Raw genomic sequence first — 18300 nt, forward strand, 5'->3', positions numbered from 1 at the left:
CAGCAGTTATCAGGGTGGATAAAAACCAAGGTTCAAATAGCGATAATACGGGCAGTGTCCCTGAGGCTGCGAGGGAGCCGGTACAAGGCCAGAAGTTTAAACTTGGAAGATGGAGCAGGGGTTCCCTAGTGTGATGTTTTCTGGAGATGTTTCTTTTTTTATGCACAATTGTTTTATTAATAAAGTCTACTTATATATATATTAAAAGTCTAATAATAGGGCTGTTTTAGAATACCAAAGGGAAAGTCACAAAAGATCCAATCCACGTTTTGAAGTGATATACCTAGATGTATAGATATGTATTGTTCTGCTTTTCGGAACGCAGCCCTCATATATTACCACCCATCTGCCACTAACCACGCTCAACGTTGCTTACCTTTGATGATCTTACCTTTGATGTAACATTGGGATTAAAACTTCATAACCAGGTGAATCTGTGTTTGGTACATTAACTTTTGAACTCACTGTATGTTTGGTCCATTAACTTTTGGGACACCCTGTATGTAGTGGATTATTTTATATGCAACCGCTTTGTATATGGATAAAAGCTAAAAAAAAAAGAAAAAAAAAGTTTATGATTGAATAAGTTCGGAAAATAAAGTTGCTACAGTGGCGTAGCGTGTATGTATGTGGCGTGTATGGCGGCCATACAACTCAAAAGTTCACTCTAATGCCCATAAATATTAATGGCATGTACTGTGATGGGACTTGGTAGACCTGTGCATGAGCCCAACACGCCTTACACTTGAATTTAGACCACGCTACGCCACTGGTTGCTACCTACTTTTTTTGTAGGTTCCTGCTATCCTGATTCATAGTTATATATGTAGGTATACTAGGTACCAAATATACCTTTGCTGTTTCATCCACCACAAGTACCTACCTGTAGGTACCTACTACCACATACTACATAGGTACCTACCTACCTTTCTCTAATACCTATTGCAGTTTGCAAAGAATTCAAATTATAGGTATGATTGCAAAGAATTCAAATAGGTACAATAATTAATTATAGGTACATTCTTATATTTATGTTATACATAGTTTGAATATCTCAATCCAAACCAAGTTCAGTAGAACCTCGATTATTTCAACTATTTGGGACCGGACCGGGGGCAGTTGAAATGATCGAGGTTGAAATGATCACTTTCTATGATCTTTTCCTCTGATAAGATATAGGATATCCTTTGGAAAAAAAAAAAGAAACAATAGATTTTGGAGTTGAAATAATCGAAGTTCTACTGTACTTCGTTATGTAGGTACACCTGTTTGCGCAATTCTTAGGGTAGGTATTTTATAGGTACTTACCTACCTACTTTTGCAGTTTCATAAACCGCAGAGATACAGGTACCGAGAGCTACTACGCTTCATACCATTGCTATAAATAGTCTACTCAAATTCTTGGCCAGCACTTGAGAGCTATGTCTAACTGATGAGTTCAAATAAGAACGAAACGCGTCTTAGGCTGCTCTGAGGTGTTGGCTAAACCATCATCAGGAAGGTGCTCAACGAATAGTCCAGTTCAGTACTCCAGTCAATCGTCTACTGATTTTAATGATTTTATTCTGCATAATAATTACTGCATAATAATTATTACTGCATAATAATTACATAATAATTATAATCCCATGCTTATTTTTTAATGTATTTTGAATAAAATGATAACATAGGTAATAATAAAACTATCACTGACCATCCGACTTTCCGCCACTTTTGTTCCCAGACAATGCCGCCAAAAGCATGCCGCCAGTGCCGGCGCCCAAGAACACCCTCAACTCCGTCCCCAACAAACACATGCTGCGGCCCTACTTTGAAGATGTCGGCTCGAGAAATTTGACGGCCGTTGTCGGCCAGGTGGTTATTCTAAAGTGCCGGGTTAAACAGCTGGGCGAACGAACGGTAAGTGACTACCAACTCTTGAATTACGGGTTCGATGCCCGACATTGACAAAAAATTGTACGTACTGCTATTTTAATTGAAAATAGGTAGTATGTATGTATGTAGGTTTGTCATACATGTATTAGGTATTCACAGTTTTCTTAATTTATTTCGTTGGATTTTGGATTGATGAACAGAATTTGTGGAGACAGAGACACTGTTAGCACAGTGCGTTTCTTTGCCCTGTATAGAAGGTCCCGCGTTTGGTTCCCAGAGTCGACAAAAAAGTTTGCACTCATATTTTGATTTTGATATTTCAATGGGTGACGTTCTGTGGTGTTTTCACATTGACCAAGCACCTAAATGTGAAGTGCTGTGCCTCTTTTCGCCTAGTTAGGGGACAAAAGGGGACATACTCGTACTACGGGATAGGCATGCTACGGGTTTGAAGATTCGAACCCGGCACTTTCGGATTGAAAATCAGTGCCCTTGAGCATTCACCACAGAGATACAAAGATTTTTTATTTAGTTGTTCTGATGATGGCCATAGTAGTGGTCGAAATATATCAACTCGTCTGTCCTTTTATCTGTAGTCTTGTTTTTTGTAAGTGGCTAGCACAAAGCTATAGTTCACTGAAGCACTAGTTGAATATGAGTTACCTACACACTTGTATAGTATATACATAATTATATGGTTGTATATACCTGGTTGCTTTTTTACTTTCCTTATCCTATAGGAAGGAAAGTAATGTAATCGGGTCAAATTTTCGATGGTCAGTTTTTAGTGTCAAAACACGTTTTGAGGTCCCTAGAGCCTAAATCCAAAGTTTCAGCCATTGGTCCGTGTGTGTGTCTGTCTGTAAACAAAATATCTCGAGAAAGGTAAGATCTAGAGACTTGAAATTTGGTATGTATTTCACGAATGAACAAAATATGACGAGAACGGTAAGAGCTAGAGACTTGAAATTTGGTATGCAACTGTCAAATATGACAAGCATGAAACTTTTGATTAAGATCGGTGGAACGGTTGGCGGCATTTCACCGCTTTTTGGCGGTTTTCGGTGTAATTCAATAATATCTCGGGAACAGTATGAGCTAGAGACTTGAAATTTGGTATGTAGTTCACAAATGTGACAAGGATGTAACACAAAACTTTTGGTTAAGATAGGTGCTGCGGTTGGCTGTATTTAGACCGCTTTTTAGCGGTTTTCGACAGATTTTTGGCGGTTTTCAGCTACACTGACTAAACGGTTAGAGATATTGTAAAATTTACAGTAGAACATCCAAAGAAGCATCATTCAATAGGATAAGGAAAGTCGTGTGATTTTCACACCAGATTTTTCTATTCTGTTCCTTCGGCTTTTATCCAGCACTTTTCCAAACAATATCCGTCCGTATTCAAAGGCCAGTCGGGGACCCCTAACGCCCAGACCTTTTTTCACTTGGGAAAGTTCAATCGGAAAAACCTTTTCTTCGGGTTTCGAGGGAAAAGAATGGAGGGGGGGGAGACGGAAAGAATGGGGAAAAATTGTAAAGAGAAAGTTTCCCATTTTAACTTTCTAAATTGAATTGAAAACTTAGGGATATTTTCGTTTGAACCGGGGAATATGTTTGTTCGCAACAGGGAAGGCGAGGTATAAATTGTATAAATGATGCATATGGTATTCATAGAGAGGGGAAAAATACCCCGCGGGACAAAGGTGAATTGGGATAATAATTGTGCGTTACGGCCGGGATACAGTCGAAATTGGAAAACTGGGGTACATATTTTTATTTCAAGTTAAAATCAGTTTAAATTTCGACGATAAATCTTTATATCCCGACGCGATGTAATGGATCACAGCAGAACAAATCTATTTGGGAGGGAGAGAAGAAGAAGGGAAGAGGAGGAGGGGAGGAGAAGAACAAAAGGAAGAAAGGAGAGGAAAATATAATAGGAAAGGGAGAAAAAGGGAGAGGGGCGATTGAAGGGAAGGGAGAGACAGGGATAGAAAAAGTGGAAGAGAAGGAGAAGGAGAGAAGAGGGGAGGAGGAGGAGGAGAAGAAGAAAGAAAAATTAGGCGGGTAGGAGAAGGAGGGACGGAGAAAAGAAGGAATAGAGAAAGGGGAAGAGAGGGAGAGAGAGAGGAGGAAAGGGAGGGAGAGAGAGAGAGAGATAATTTATGATTAGTCCCCTTTCTTTCTCTCCTACGGCGGACACCCTGGAGTATTTGTGTAGGAGAGGGAGAGAGAGAGGGAGGGAGAAAGGGAGGGAGAGAGAGAGAGGAGAAGGAGGAGGAAGAGGAGGAGGAGGAGAGAGAGAGAGACATTCTCTAGTGGACCAATATTTATTGAGTTGTGCATTTTATGTATGTACGTATGATTACACACTCCCTTTCTCTTCCTATTTCTAACTCTCTCTCCCTCTCTTTCTTTCATATCCCTTCTTTATCTGATGCTTCATATCTCTCCCTCCCTCTCTCTCTCTCTCTCTCTCTCTCTCTCCCTCTTTCTCTCATAGATACGATCTGTTTTATAGTTTTATTCCAATAATAACTATGATCTAGATCAGCGGTTCTCAACCTGGGGTACTCAAGAGACCCTCCAGGAGTACGCAAGAAAAAATAGTAAAAAAAAAGTATTATGGCGAAAAAAAAAAAAGAATAACAAAAGTAAATTTTGAAATTTGACGGCTTATCGGTGCAATACAGTCCAAAAAGATACTGAATTTTGACCTCAAGGTACTGAAGTACTGAATTTTTTTTTCCAAAGGTACTGAGTGTGTTTAGAACTCAGTAGTAATGGTACACATCAACCTAGGTATGTGTACCTTGTACTCATTATGATGGTGGCGGGGGTGCGTGAGATCAAACCCCGGTACCCAAGGGGTACGCGGGTGAAAAAAGTTTGAGAACCGCTAATCTAGATTATCTCCTAACAAATCTGTGCTATAAATAGACAGAGAGAGAGAGTGAGAGAGAGAGGGAGAGAGAGAGAGAGAGGAGAGTATCTGTATGAAGCTTCAGATAAAGAGAAGAGATAGCAAAACAGAGGAGAGAGAGATAGCAAAACATAGGAGAGAGAGAGAGAGAGAGAGAGAGAGAGAGAGAGAGAGAGAGAGAGAGAGAGAGAGAGATACGCATTACATAGATTAGACCATATTTTACTTTTACATTCCAGGGGAGATACTGGGTGGGTCAAAAGAATTTTATTTATTAATTTTAAGGGGTTTAGCGTCACCCTGTCATTCTGTATGACTGCCAAGATTTTTACTGACGGGAGTTTTATCCTATAAAACAAACTCACTTCATTAAACTGTAAGCGCTAGGTCGCGGGTTCATTTCTCGCCCGGGGCAGATTTTATCCTGAACAGATAAGGTTGGTTCTCGGAACGGCTGGCTTTCTCCTATCCTGCCTGACCTTCTTCGATTTCGGGACGATAAGACCTTAGCCCAGAGATGGCCGGCAAACTTTTTGTTTCCGATTTTGATGGAAATTGAAATTGGAGATCCTTTAGTGTTCAGGAGAACATATTGTCCTGCTGAAGGTTGTCCCCCCCCCCGTCGCGTCGTCACGAAAAAGCGGTGTCCTTTATTTCGTCCAGTGGGCACAAATGCCTCACTTACTTTAATTTACGTGTCCGCTTTGACCAATGATCATGTCAGATACGGACGGACGTCACCGAGTTCACTCCCGAACCAACATTTAGTCAGGTAGCAGGTAGTCTGTCACGAGTTCACTGGTGAACCCTTCCACGAGTCGGAGTGAACTCGAGTAGAAAAAGGTCAACGGTAGTGAATTCGTTACCTCCCGGCAGATACTCCTCTTTCAGTACATATTCCGCAACTAAGGTCCAGTTACAGGTCCCTTTTACCTGAAATTTTTTCGTCAGTATAGGTATATTAGGTACCTATTCTTTTTCTTTCTTGGGAGCTCTTTCTTCAAATGCCATCACTTCACTGCACTACTAGTTGTATTTCTGTTAAGTGAGAGAGAGAGAGAGAGAGCAGAGTGACATGAATAGAACAAGATTGAAGGAAAAAGAGGATATTTTTGAAATGTTAGAGTTTAGAGTCCAGGGGTACCCAAACTGGGCATCAACCGCGGACCAGGTTTGAATTTCGTCATAATATATTATGTAGCTCAGAACGCACGGACGACTGGAATTAGACATTCAAGCCTATGTTGAAAATTATCCTTGTTACCTCGGAAGTTCTAGTTACCCTTGCAAGACAGAGCACCTGCCTTGTAAGCGCCAGATATTGCGTTCGATTCCCGAGAGGGGCAAACTTTTTCCCAAACAGATAAGATTGGTTCTTCCAGCTAGAGTTTTCGAAAAGTCTTGGAACCCCAGAATATTTTTTGAATGGCTCAAATGGGAAATTCTTTTTTTCTTCTTCTTTTTTTGTGTGTGTGATTTGTGCTTCAACTAGGTCAAACTAATCATCATTCACATTGAAATTCAGACCCAAAAATAAAATGTAGATTTTCAATCCTGATAGCCTGAGGGGTGAAAATGGATATTCAGGGGTTCCGGGACTTTTTGAACACTCTGTATATTATTTGCAATTACATAGGTATTTTATCAAAACCCACCCCTGGGATTTGTTACTTTTTACTTTCTATTGCGCTTTTATACTTTTCATTTTGTCTCCTCTCCTCCTTCTTCTCCTTCTCATCTCCTTCATCATTTTACTTCTTCTCTACCTCCTCCTTCAATTTTCCTTCTTTATCTTCTTCCCTTTACTTTTCATTTTGTCCCCTCTCCTCCCCCTTCTCCTTCTCATCTCCTTCATCATTTTACTTCTTCTCTACCTCCTCCTTCAATTTTCCTTCTTTATCTTCTTCCTGTTCGCCTTCTCCTCCTTCTCATTTTGCCCTTTCTTCCTCTCCTCTTTCTTTTCCTTCTCTTTCAAATTCTGCTGTTTTTCATCTGTTTTTACTTCTATTATTCTTTCTTTTTGTCTTCCTTCTCCTCCTCTTCCCTATTTTTCTTCTTAAGGATCCCTTTCTCCTTTTCCTTCTTCATCCTCCCTATCCTTCCCTTCTTTTCCTACTTTTCTCCTTCTTCTTCCTTCCCTTCCTATTTCTTCTACTCTCTTATCTTCATCATCTTTATTCTTCCCATCTTTTCCTATACTTCTCCTATTCTTTCTTTTTGTCTTCCTTCTCCTTCTCCTCTTCCCTATTTTTCCTCTTAAGGATCCCTTTCTCTTTGTCCTTCTTCATCCTTTCTGTCCTTTCCTTTTTTTTTCCTACTTTTCTCCTTCTTCTTCCTTCCCTTCCTATTTCTTCTACTCTCTTATCTTCATCATCTTTATTCTTCCCATCTTTTCCTCCTCCTAGTCCTCCTCCTAGTCCTCCTCCTTCTTCTCCTCTTCCTCCTCCTCCTCCTCCTCCTCCTTCTTTTCATTCTATCCTCTTTAGTGTTTTTTGTTCACCAATGTGAACTCATTTCTATTCGAATATGTAAACTGTACGTACCTAGATAAAATTATTCGGTGGGTAACCGATTCCTTCCCTCCTTGTTCTCCTCCTCTACCTTTTCTTCCTCATTTTCCTTCTTCTTCGTCTGTTCTTTCCTTCTTTTTCTTTTTTGTCTTCTCCCTGTTCCGGTTCCTTCTCCTCTTCCTCCTTCTTCTCCTTCTCAAAGATAATAAAATTATTCAGTTTGTAATCGAAGCTACTACACAGTTCTCTTCTCCTTCTTTATTATTTTCCTTCTCATTCTTCCTCTTTCTTTGTCGTCTTCTTCACCTTCTTCGTCTCATTCCTCTTCTCATTCTTCGGTTTTCTTCTTCTCTAGTCCTTGTACCTCTTACTCTTCTGTTTCTGCTTCTCCTCTCTTATATTCTCCGTCCTTTCTTCCCCTTATTCTTTCCTTCATTGTCTTCTTCTTCATCATCTTCTTCTCTTCGGCTTTCTTCTTCTCTGCCTTGTACCTCTTATTCTTCTTTACTGCTTCTTCTCCTTCCCTTCTTCGTCGTTTTCTTCCCCTTATTTTTATCTTCGTCTTCTTCTTCTTTTTCTTCTCTTCCTTCGTTGTTTTGTACCTTTTCTTCTCCTGCTCCTTCTCTTTGTTCTTCCATTTGTTCTCTGCTTTTCTCTTTTTTCACCTCATCTTTTAACATAAATGTATATTTTTTTATTACCCCTGAGTGCATTTTGACATTACCCTTTTCCCCTCGTCTCTCTTTTCCTTCTCCTTCCTTCTCCCCCTTTTTCCATTCTTCTCCTCCCACCCTTCCTTCCTTTGCATCTTTATTCTTGTTTTATCTCTTCCCTAACTTTTCCTTTGTTGGTTGTTTTTATTATTCGTGTAGGTTGTGTTTTTGCTTTGTTCACTTCATTCATCTCTATATTAGCGAGACAGAGGAATTTTTCTTCGCCATTTTTTTTAGCATCTATTCCTGGATTTTCCGCATCTAGTCATGTATTTTCCGCATCTAGTCATGTATTTTCCGCATCTAGTCCTGGATTTTCCGCACCTAGTCATGGATTTTCCGCATATAGTCCTGGATTTTCTGCATCTATATAGTCATGGATTTTCCGCATCTAGTCCTGGATTTTCTGCATCTATATAGTCATGGATTTTCCGCATCTAGTCCTGGATTTTCCGCATCTAGTCCTGGATTTTCCGCATCTAGTCATGGATTTTCCGCATCTAGTCCTGGATTTTCCACATCTAGTCATGGATTTTCCTCATCTACCTTTAGATAGATGGTACCTTTTAAGTACCTAAGACTCGTTCTTATAATCTCCCATGTATATTGTAGGTATATGTAACATCTTGTTCGACATAATAATATTATGTAGGTACCTACATATTACCTACTACCTACCTAAGTGTATATTATTTCACCACCTACCTACACTCCCACCTTACACACGGTACCTACCTACAGAGAGGAAACACTGAAATATTGTACCTACCTTCAGTAAAAAAAAAAAAAAAAAAAAAAAAGTACAATTTAATAAAATTTCAAGAAGAAGTAATCCATTCGAGTCTCTCTTAGTTCGTCGGCTCAATTCTTGGAATGTCCCACCTTTCACAAGAAAACTTCAAAGGCTTATGAATGGTTAGACACAGCCTACTATTCGGAGAATCACTGATGTTTACTGAGGAAATCTTGGAAAATGCTGAGGAAATGAAGGAATCCCACCTTACACATGGTACCTACCTACAGAGAAGAAACACTGAAATATTGTACCTTGAGTAAAAAAAAAAGTGTACAATTTATGATTTCCCATAAAAACCTTATGTGAGTTTCCCCGAAAACCTTTTACTCATACAGAAATATGATTGTACCTTCCCAATGTTAGGTTAGGATTAGGACTTAGCGGTTCTCAACCCTGGCGTGGTGGCCCCCATTGGGGACAAACTGCTCATTTTGGTGTGGGGTGAACATGGAAACTTAGGAAATTGCTTCAAAGAAGTTAGGTACCATTTTACCTTGGATTTTTTATTTTTTAAGAGGTTTGATAGAGGGAACCGTATCTACTAAGGTCTTATCGTTCCGAAATCGAAGAGAGAAGGAAGGACAGGATGGGAGAAAGCTAGCCGTTCCGAGAACAAACTTTCTGTTCTGTTCGGATAAAATCCGTTTAGGATAAGTTTAGGATAAACTCTGTTTAGGATAAAATCCGCCCCGGGTGGGAACCCGCGACCCAGCGCTTACAAGGCATACGCGCTAACAACCAAGCTAACGAGGCTGGCTGATTGGTTTTTATTTGATTGTGGTTGAGATATAGCCGATAATTTTGGGGATTTGGATTCGGGGTAACAACGGGGAATTGGTTGAGAACAGCTGTCGGTGAGGTGCTTTTTCCTTTATTTTCAGAAAGAGGAAGGTTAGGGGAGGAGAGGAAGGTATTGGAGGAGAGGGAAAAAAGTAGGGGAAGAGAGAGGGAGGGGAAAAAAGGTGTCGGTACATAAAGTATCCCGCTTAATGTGTTCTCGAAAATTTTGCTGAAAATATCGCATCCGGTTCGGCTGTCCATTTTGTTCTCGTGTGGTCAGGGCCGTATCTAGGGTGGCCGAGGGGCGTATTCCGGGGGTAAGGGGACCTGGAACGTATGTGGTCAGGACCGTATCTAGGGTGGCCGAGGGGCGTATTCCGGGGGTAAGGGGACCTGGAACGTATTTAGAGGTGGGCCGAGGGAGTCATGGCCGTATTTAGAGATGCGGAGGGGGGCCGGGACCCCCGCCTTCAAGGTTCATGTTTCTCCTTTACCATAGGCCAGACTCGGAAAATTTAAAAATGGCCTCCAGTAGGTCTATAGAGTATACTAGGCCGGACGGGGGGAAAAAACAAAATTTCCCTTCATTTTCCCGTGGGAAATAGAAAAAATCCCCGCTCCATTCACAAGTGAGTTGGGTTTTGAAAACTCGCCGTCCGCAGTGTATTGGCGCATGCGCATTGGACCGCTTTGCGAGTCGACTCAAAACATTGATAGCCGATATCAATGGCGCAAATTTTCAAAATTTAAGGTAAGGATTGGTAGAAAATACAGAAGAGAGACTTTTGGTGATTTTAATGATGTTCACTTATTTTCCATCGAAAAAACCAATCTGATTACCTGTTTTAATTACTCGGAAAAGAAAACCCAATTTGTAATGTGGCCTAGATCGTGACAGCAAGTCCTTCGCCACTGTCTTCCATCCAACACAAGTTCACATTAGATGCTCTCAACTCTAGGTAAGAAATAAGAATTGAAAGTTCAAAGTTACGTACTTGACCCTCAATAAACTTGGATATACAACCTAGTTAGCTTTGAGGGTTGTGTATCTGCCTTTTAGGTGCTTGGTTGAGGGTTTGAGTGTTCACTTATTTTCCATCGAAAAAACCAATCTGATTACCCGTTTCAATTACTCGGAAAAGAAAACCCAATGTGTAATGTGGCCTAGATCCTGACAGCAAGTCCTTTGCCACTGTCTTCCATCCAACACAAGTTCACATTAGATGCTCTCAACTCTGGGTAAGAAATAAGAATTGAAAGTTCAAAGTTACCTACTTGACCCTCAATAAACTTGGATATACAACCTAGTTAGTTTTGAGGGTTGTGTATCTGCCTTTTAGGTGCTTGGTTGAGGGTTTGATTCCTGCCCAGGGTGGATTTTATCCTAAACACAAGGTTTGTTCTCAGAACGACTGACTTTCTCCTATCCTGTCTTCCTTCTCTCTTCACTTTTGGGACAATAAGACCTTAGCAATTACAGTTCCCTCTCTTAATTTTTTTTTTCTTTTGATGAGCACAGTATGTACTAGATGGGCATAATATAAGACCCATGAAGTCCAAACTCTTTTCATTCTACTATGAACAATTAATTTTAATAATTATTTTATTAAATTGAAAAGTATCAAATTATTTGTCTCATTTCAGAACACACAAGATTCTAGTCAATCTCCTATCCTGTCTTCCTTCTCTCTTCACTTTTGGGACAATAAGACCTTAGCAATTACAGTTCCCCCTATTAAAATTATTATTATTTTTTTTTTGTCTTCTGATGAGCACAATAGCACAATATATACTAGATGGGGATAATATAAGACCCATGAAGTTCAAACTTTTTTCATTCTACCATGAACAATTAATTTTAATAATTATTTTATTAAATTGAAAAGTATCAAATTATTTGTCTCATTTCAGAACACACAAGATTCTAGTCAATCAACACCACCATGTTGATCAAATATTCATTTCAACATTTCAATACCCTCTTGAGATGTAAAAACTTTAAACTAAACAGTTATTTCAAATTGTTGAAGTACAATTGCTACTCTGATGATGCATCTAGCAAGTCATCCCTAGTCCATTGTAATGTTGGTACCATTGGTCATGTAGATCATGGCAAGACAACTCTTACTGCAGCCATTACTAAAGTTGCTGCCAAAATAGGAAAGTCCAAGTTTATCACATTTGATCAGATTGACCGTGCCCCAGAGGAGAAAGCCCGTGGAATTACAATTAATATTGCTCATGTAGAATATTCAACAAATACAAGACATTATGCTCACACAGATTGTCCAGGACATGCTGATTATATTAAGAATATGATCTCAGGTGAGTAAATAGAACACAATGTTGAAATGTTCAAATGAGATCTAAAGTAGTGAGATATTAACACAAAAGAATAATTTTATTGAATAGCTTTCTATTTTTTTAATTATAATTAAATTTGGCTGAAATGTTAAAAACTCAAAAGACGTTTTCTCATAGGAGTCATTGGAGATTGGACTATAAATTCATTTAGCACATGTGTGTGTTTGCAGGTGCCTCACAAATGGATGGTGCTATAGTGGTTGTGGCTGCAAGTGAAGGTCAAATGCCACAGACTCGGGAACATCTCCTCCTGTCAAAGCAAATTGGTATTGATAATGTTGTAGTGTATGTTAACAAGGCAGATCTGGTGGATAGAGAGATTATGGAACTTGTTGAACTAGAGGTATGAGTATGAACTGAATATGTTCTATAACAACTACTTACTTAGTCTAGTGTTCATTGGGTGAGATATTTATTATTATATAAAGGGGACATAATGGTTAGTTTAGTTTGTAAGTTTATAAAAACTACAACTGGTACATCTCCACTTTTAGATATGTTTCATGCATCAGTGCTAGCACAGAACTGAATATGTTCTATAACAACTACTTACTTAGTCTAGTGTTCATTATGGTGAGATATTTATTATTATATAAAGGGGACATGATGGTTAGTTTAGTTTGTAAGTTTATAAAAACTACAACTGGTACATCTCCACTTTTAGATATGTTTCATGCATCAGTGCTAGCATAGAAGCATGTGCCCTTCAACACTAGTTTGTTGACATGGGTGAGGTTCTCTACCTGTGTACAAAATAATCTAAACTAGGTATTTCTATTGAATTCCTTAGGTACGTGATGTTCTGACAGCTTACGGGTATGATGGTGACAATACACCATTTGTGTTCGGGTCAGCACTCCTAGCACTACAGGGCGATAGCAGTGAGTTAGGAGAACCCTCCATACACCGTCTCCTAGATGCTCTGGATAAACATATTCCCAACCCAGTACGAGATATCACCTCACCCTTCATACTGCCCATAGACAATGCTATAGGTGTGCCTGGTAGAGGAAGTGTGTGTATTGGAACCATCAAGCAAGGTAATATTGAATCCAAGTTCCTTGTCGATTCTTTCCTTTACTTTTTCGGTCTGTTTTTACCGCCAAAACTGTAATGTTCAATACATGAAGAAAATTTTCTCATCTGATTGTGTATCTGATCGGAAATGTGGAGGTATCCAGAGGGACCTTTTACCGAGTGAGTTCTACAGTTTACTGAGCCACTAGTTATACAGAGTACAAAGGAGGAAAAGTCCTTTAGTTAGATTTTAGTTCCAAGTTCCTTGTCGATTCTTTCCTTTACTTTTTCGGTCTGTTTTTACCACCAAAACTGTAATGTTCAATACATGAAGAAAATTTTCTAATTGTGAGACCACAACCTTACCTCCGGTCATCAGGTGGTTTTATCATCCGGGAAAGTTTTGCTACCCTTTTTTTCTTCAGTTTCTTCTTTCAAGAGGTTTGATAGAGGGAACTGTAATTGCCAAGGTCCTATTGTCCCGAACTTACTTTCCTTTTCTTCTATCGTCAGGTACGATCAAGCGAAATGATGAGGCTGAGCTGTTAGGATTTAACTCAAAATTCACATGTACCATCAGTGAAATTCAGGTAATAAGAATCTATTTGTACTTTGTAGGTAATAGATTCTTTTTTTTTATTTTCTTCGTTCATTTTCGAGTTCCTATAGGTCAAAGAAAATTCTGTTTCTTTTGTTTTGGAAAATATTTCAATTTACAAATACGTAAGTATGTAGATATTTTCTTACATTATTATTATGTATCTAGTTGTAATACATATTTACTGACCTGTGTTAAACCATCCTGAATTGTACAAATGTACATTGTACACGAATAAACTTGAATTGAATACCTAGGATTCTAGGAAATTCGAACTGCAATGTACAAAGTTTCTGTTAAGTAGCATCATTTTATAAAACTTAACAAATTCTGTACCCATGTGAATATATTATGTGTTGTGTTATTGTCAGGTGTTTCAGAAGAAAGTGTCAGAGGCGCGGGCAGGTGATAATGTGGGAGTATTGTTACGAAACGTCAAGTTGAAACAGATAGAGCGTGGTATGCTGTTAGCCAAGGCAGACACTCTTCAGATGCACAACAGATACGAGGCAGAGATATATTTACTATCAAAAGCTGAGGGAGGGAGATACAAACCAATCACTAGCAAATACATTCAGCAAATGTTCAGCCGTACCTGGAATGTACAGGTTAGATATTAGAACTTTTTTTGTCCAAGATAGTAATAGTAATAATTGTGCTTTATTATTATTGTTTTGTTATTATTTGTTATTATTATTATTGATAGATGGAACTGTACAGTAACAACCGTGGTCTTATCGTCCCGAAATCAAAGAGGACAGGATAGGAGAAAGTCAGCCGTTCCGAGAACGAATCTTATCTGTTTAGGATAAAGTTCGCCGCGGGCTGGAATCAAACCCTCGACCTAGCACTTACAAGGTAGAAGTTATTTGTTTACTTTTTATTTCAGGTTCGGTTGGATCTCCCCGGTGAGGATGATGGCATGTTAATGCCTGGTGAACATGGCACAGTCACTATGACTCTCTTGTATAAAATGTATCTATCCAAAGGTCAAACGTTTACCATACGGGAGAACAACAAGCTCGTGGCTACAGGGATAGTAACCAAAGTATTAGGCAATATGGAAATACCACAGCATAATCTGGGCATGATACGAACCAAGGAAGTGAAGACCAAACGTTTACCATACGGGAGAACAACAAGCTGGTGGCTACAGGGATAGTAACCAAAGTATTAGGCAATATGGAAATACCACAGCATAATCTGGGCATGATACGAACCAAGGAAGTGAAGAGAGTCAAGAAAAGAAAGAATAAATGAAGTGAAGATGAAACACACGAGTATGTTCCTACTCCTAAGCGCTAAAACTTCGAAATAACAACTCAGGGTTCTTTAAATAAACACCCAAAAGTTCAAGTGCTCAATTGTTTCTACTTGAAAGAGAAAGAATAAATGAAGTGAAGATGAAACACACGAGTATGTTCCTAGTCCTAAGCGCTAAAACTTCGAAATAACAACTCAGGGTTCTTTAAATAAACACCCAAAAGTTCAAGTGCTCAATTGTTTCTACTTGATACAATAGGGAAAATGGGAAGAGAAACAGAAACCCATGGTTAAAAAATATTAATCTTATCAAATGCAGCTGGTATTTTAATATCACCGCCCCCTTAACCTTTGTATGGAAGGTTTTTATGAAATAAATCATACATAGGTATGATATATGTAAATAGAAAATATTAAAACTCAATACAAGATGCTGTCTGGGAATCTTGAATAATAAAACTGACTCTTGTTTCTTTGTGTCTGAACAAAATGGGAAGAAACAGAAACCCATGGTTAAAAAATATTAATCTTATCAAATGCAGCTGGTATTTTAAAATCACCTTTGTATGGAAGGTTTTTTATGAAATAAATCATACATAGGTATGATATTTGTAAATAGAAAATATTAAAACTCAATACAAGATGCTGTCTGGGAATCTTGAATAATAAAACTGACTCTTGTTTCTTTGTGTCTGAACTTTAGTGTACCATTCCTAGCTTTGCAGAATTTTCCTTATTGCCTTACACATCTCTTTGATTTGAATATACTAAGTAATTTTTCGTCTGATATACTATGGCTTATGATTAAAATTATTATATGGAGTCATGTGTGTAGCCTTACTGTAGCGTAGTAGGTACCTAAATCCAGCCAAAACATCGATTAAAGAATAAATATCGACCTTACCAACCTCTTGTTCGCCACTTCCCTTTTTTTTTTTTTTATTGAACTAAACAATTTAATTAACATTGACTCAACCTTGTCTTAGCTAAAAACCATAGACTTTTATACAAAGATCTAACCCGGGAGGGATCGGCGCGAACGACACGTTAGTGTTAAAACGCCTAAAGGGGGGGGGGAAACAATTTATTTATTTTTTATTGACTCAATCGTCATTCGAAGTCATTGATTTGTCCTATGTAAAATTAAATTATTATGATCTAATAATAAGGTACCAATTTGGTAATGACTACGTAAAGACATACCTGGCTAATTAAATATTTATGTTGGATTTCACTAGTAGGTAGGTACATAATAATGATTTCATCGGAAATGTCAAATGATTTCACCGGAATTCAAACTAACTTTCAATTATTTTCCTTTCTCATGAGCGGAGTGCACCCCGGAATAACCAGGACAGTCACTCATCCAGATATCAACCACGCAACGTTTCTTAACTTGAGTGATCTGTCAGCAAGTGGTTGTCTACCATGTTGACCATTGCCTCTGAATCTGAATCACCTCTAACTATAATCTACAGACAAGTTAGTCATTCTAGTCCAGCGGTTCTCAACTTTTTTTTTCGGTCGCGTACCCCTTGGGTACCCGGGTTCAATCTCACGATTCCCGCCACCATCACAATGAGTACCGGAAAGGCATACTTAGGTTGATGTTTTCCATTACTACTGAGTTCTAAACACACAAATGAAAATGACACAAACCCGCCTCGCGTACCCCCAGGGTCTCTCGCGAATCTTCTGGTTGAGAAACGCTGTTCTGGTCTATGTTTTAAATGACCATTTAGCTACTTATAAAACATTGCGAAATATTTGCCTGAATGTTGGATAATTTAATTAATATATGAAATAAAAGTTAAATTGATGAGAAGCAAAAAATAAACTTGATAGTGTGGAATTAGCGGGGAATAAAACCAATCACCATACCAAGTAGACATAATTATTATTAATATATTTGTTGTTATCGTTGGTGTGAAAGCATAAAGATGATCATCATCCAAATGAGCGTTGATTATCAGGAATCATCATCATCACAAATGTCCACCAATAATATCTAGAAGTCTAAGACCCATATTTATGAACAAAATGCTGGCTCTTAAGTTCGTGCTAAGCATAGTCTCAAGGCATTTGATTGGTCAATTTTGACTTATCACAAATGTCCACCAATAATATCTAGAACTTAGACCCATATTTATGAACAAAATGCTGGCTCTTAAGTTCGTGCTAAGCATAGTCTCAAGGCATTTGATTGGTCAATTTTGACTTGAGACTGATCTAAGAACGATCATTCTTGTTCATAAATACGAGTGTCAGACACTACTCTAAATTTCATGAAAAACATGATTAGTCCGAACCCCCAATCAATAGATCCGAAGTCCACTACACTAGGTAGGTACTAAATGTTTTTTTTTTTTTTTAAATCTAATATCATTCTAATGAATCCATTGGATCCAGAGATTCGATTGATTACAAAAAAAAAAAAAAAAAAAGAAAAAAAAAATGATATCTAAAAAAAAAACTATTTAAAAAAAAGGCAGATAGCATTTGTGTAGCTGGAAAGTTCCGCTTTGGTGTTGCCTTAGCCGTTGACATTGTTGTCCACCCTACCTATTGTAGTGTGGTGTGGTGGTCAAGACTCACCTGGTAAACAGAAGTGCGCGGGTTCAATCCCAGCTAAGGTATGGAATTTTTGTCCTCAATCTTTAAACTACAATAATAATTGTAGCCTACTACTACGGTAATTGACATTTTATTAGTCCTATTCAAGCATCAGTTAGGTATGAAAAATAAGCACCATTGTTAATAATACCAAGAACCTATGTATATCTACAACTCCTATATTTTGTAATGAAATGCTTTCAAATTGCTAATGATAAAAGTAGGTACCTATGTACCTATTATTTACCTACATATTATTACAATGATATACCTACCTACCTAGCTAGGTACCTACATAACTGTGAAGCTGACACTAACAAGTCTAACAACTTGAAAAATATTCTCAGTAGGTAATCAGGTAGGTATCTACTTACCTACATCATGTAAATAAGTAAGAGGTTAATGAACTCCAGTGCTAGGTTCACATTTTCTTTGTCTAGTGCATTTTCCATGTAACCTCTAATACTGTAAATATTTACCCACTAGCCATTTACCTAGTACATATAGGTAGCTTTCATACGAGAAGGTATTTGATATCTGATAAGCTCTCTGACTTGTATAATAATGAAATTAGTATAGGTACACCTATAGTTATACCTACCAACCCTATTTAAAAAATCTGGTGTGAACATCACACGACTTTCTATTACATTTGCGGAATACGTATTTGAAAAAAAAAATAATAATAAAATTTTTCTAAGTCCCGAGCCTGAGCCGCCTACGGCGGCCGATTTTTGGTCGAAAATTTCCTATCTTAAAATACTCCCCGTCACCCCCGTGTAATGAGGGATCATTAAAAAGTGTCCAAAAATCGAACTTTTTTTTTTTTGAAAATTTTTCTAAGACCA

The 18300-nt window shown here is 38.3% G+C and overlaps 2 protein-coding genes across 3 annotated transcripts in view; both read left to right on the forward strand.

Annotated features, from left to right (window-relative positions):
• LOC103524803 overlaps positions 1–18300 on the forward strand; it is a 46989-nt gene that overhangs the window by 163 nt on the left and 28526 nt on the right. Inside the window, exon 2 of the mRNA XM_026820088.1 lies at positions 1724–1899. Coding sequence (XP_026675889.1) covers positions 1724–1899 — 176 coding nt within the window. The remainder of the gene's footprint in view (positions 1–1723; positions 1900–18300) is intronic.
• LOC103524802 (elongation factor Tu) lies at positions 10681–14954 on the forward strand. 2 transcript variants are annotated; one of them, XM_008489835.3, is made up of 8 exons: positions 10681–10836; positions 11509–11922; positions 12132–12304; positions 12752–13001; positions 13492–13568; positions 13948–14184; positions 14466–14674; positions 14797–14954. In XM_008489835.3, exons 2-8 carry the CDS (start codon positions 11541–11543, stop codon positions 14834–14836), a joined length of 1368 nt encoding a protein of 455 aa, XP_008488057.2. In that variant the 5' UTR covers positions 10681–10836; positions 11509–11540; the 3' UTR covers positions 14837–14954. The 2 variants fall into 2 exon arrangements, with proteins under 2 accessions (XP_008488057.2, XP_017305237.1); XM_017449748.2 differs by having other exon boundaries at positions 14466–14565; positions 14688–14954.

The sequence above is a fragment of the Diaphorina citri genome, unplaced genomic scaffold (genome assembly GCF_000475195.1).
Source record: "Diaphorina citri unplaced genomic scaffold, Diaci psyllid genome assembly version 1.1 scaffold121, whole genome shotgun sequence".
Classification (NCBI taxonomy): Eukaryota; Metazoa; Arthropoda; class Insecta; order Hemiptera; family Psyllidae; genus Diaphorina; species Diaphorina citri.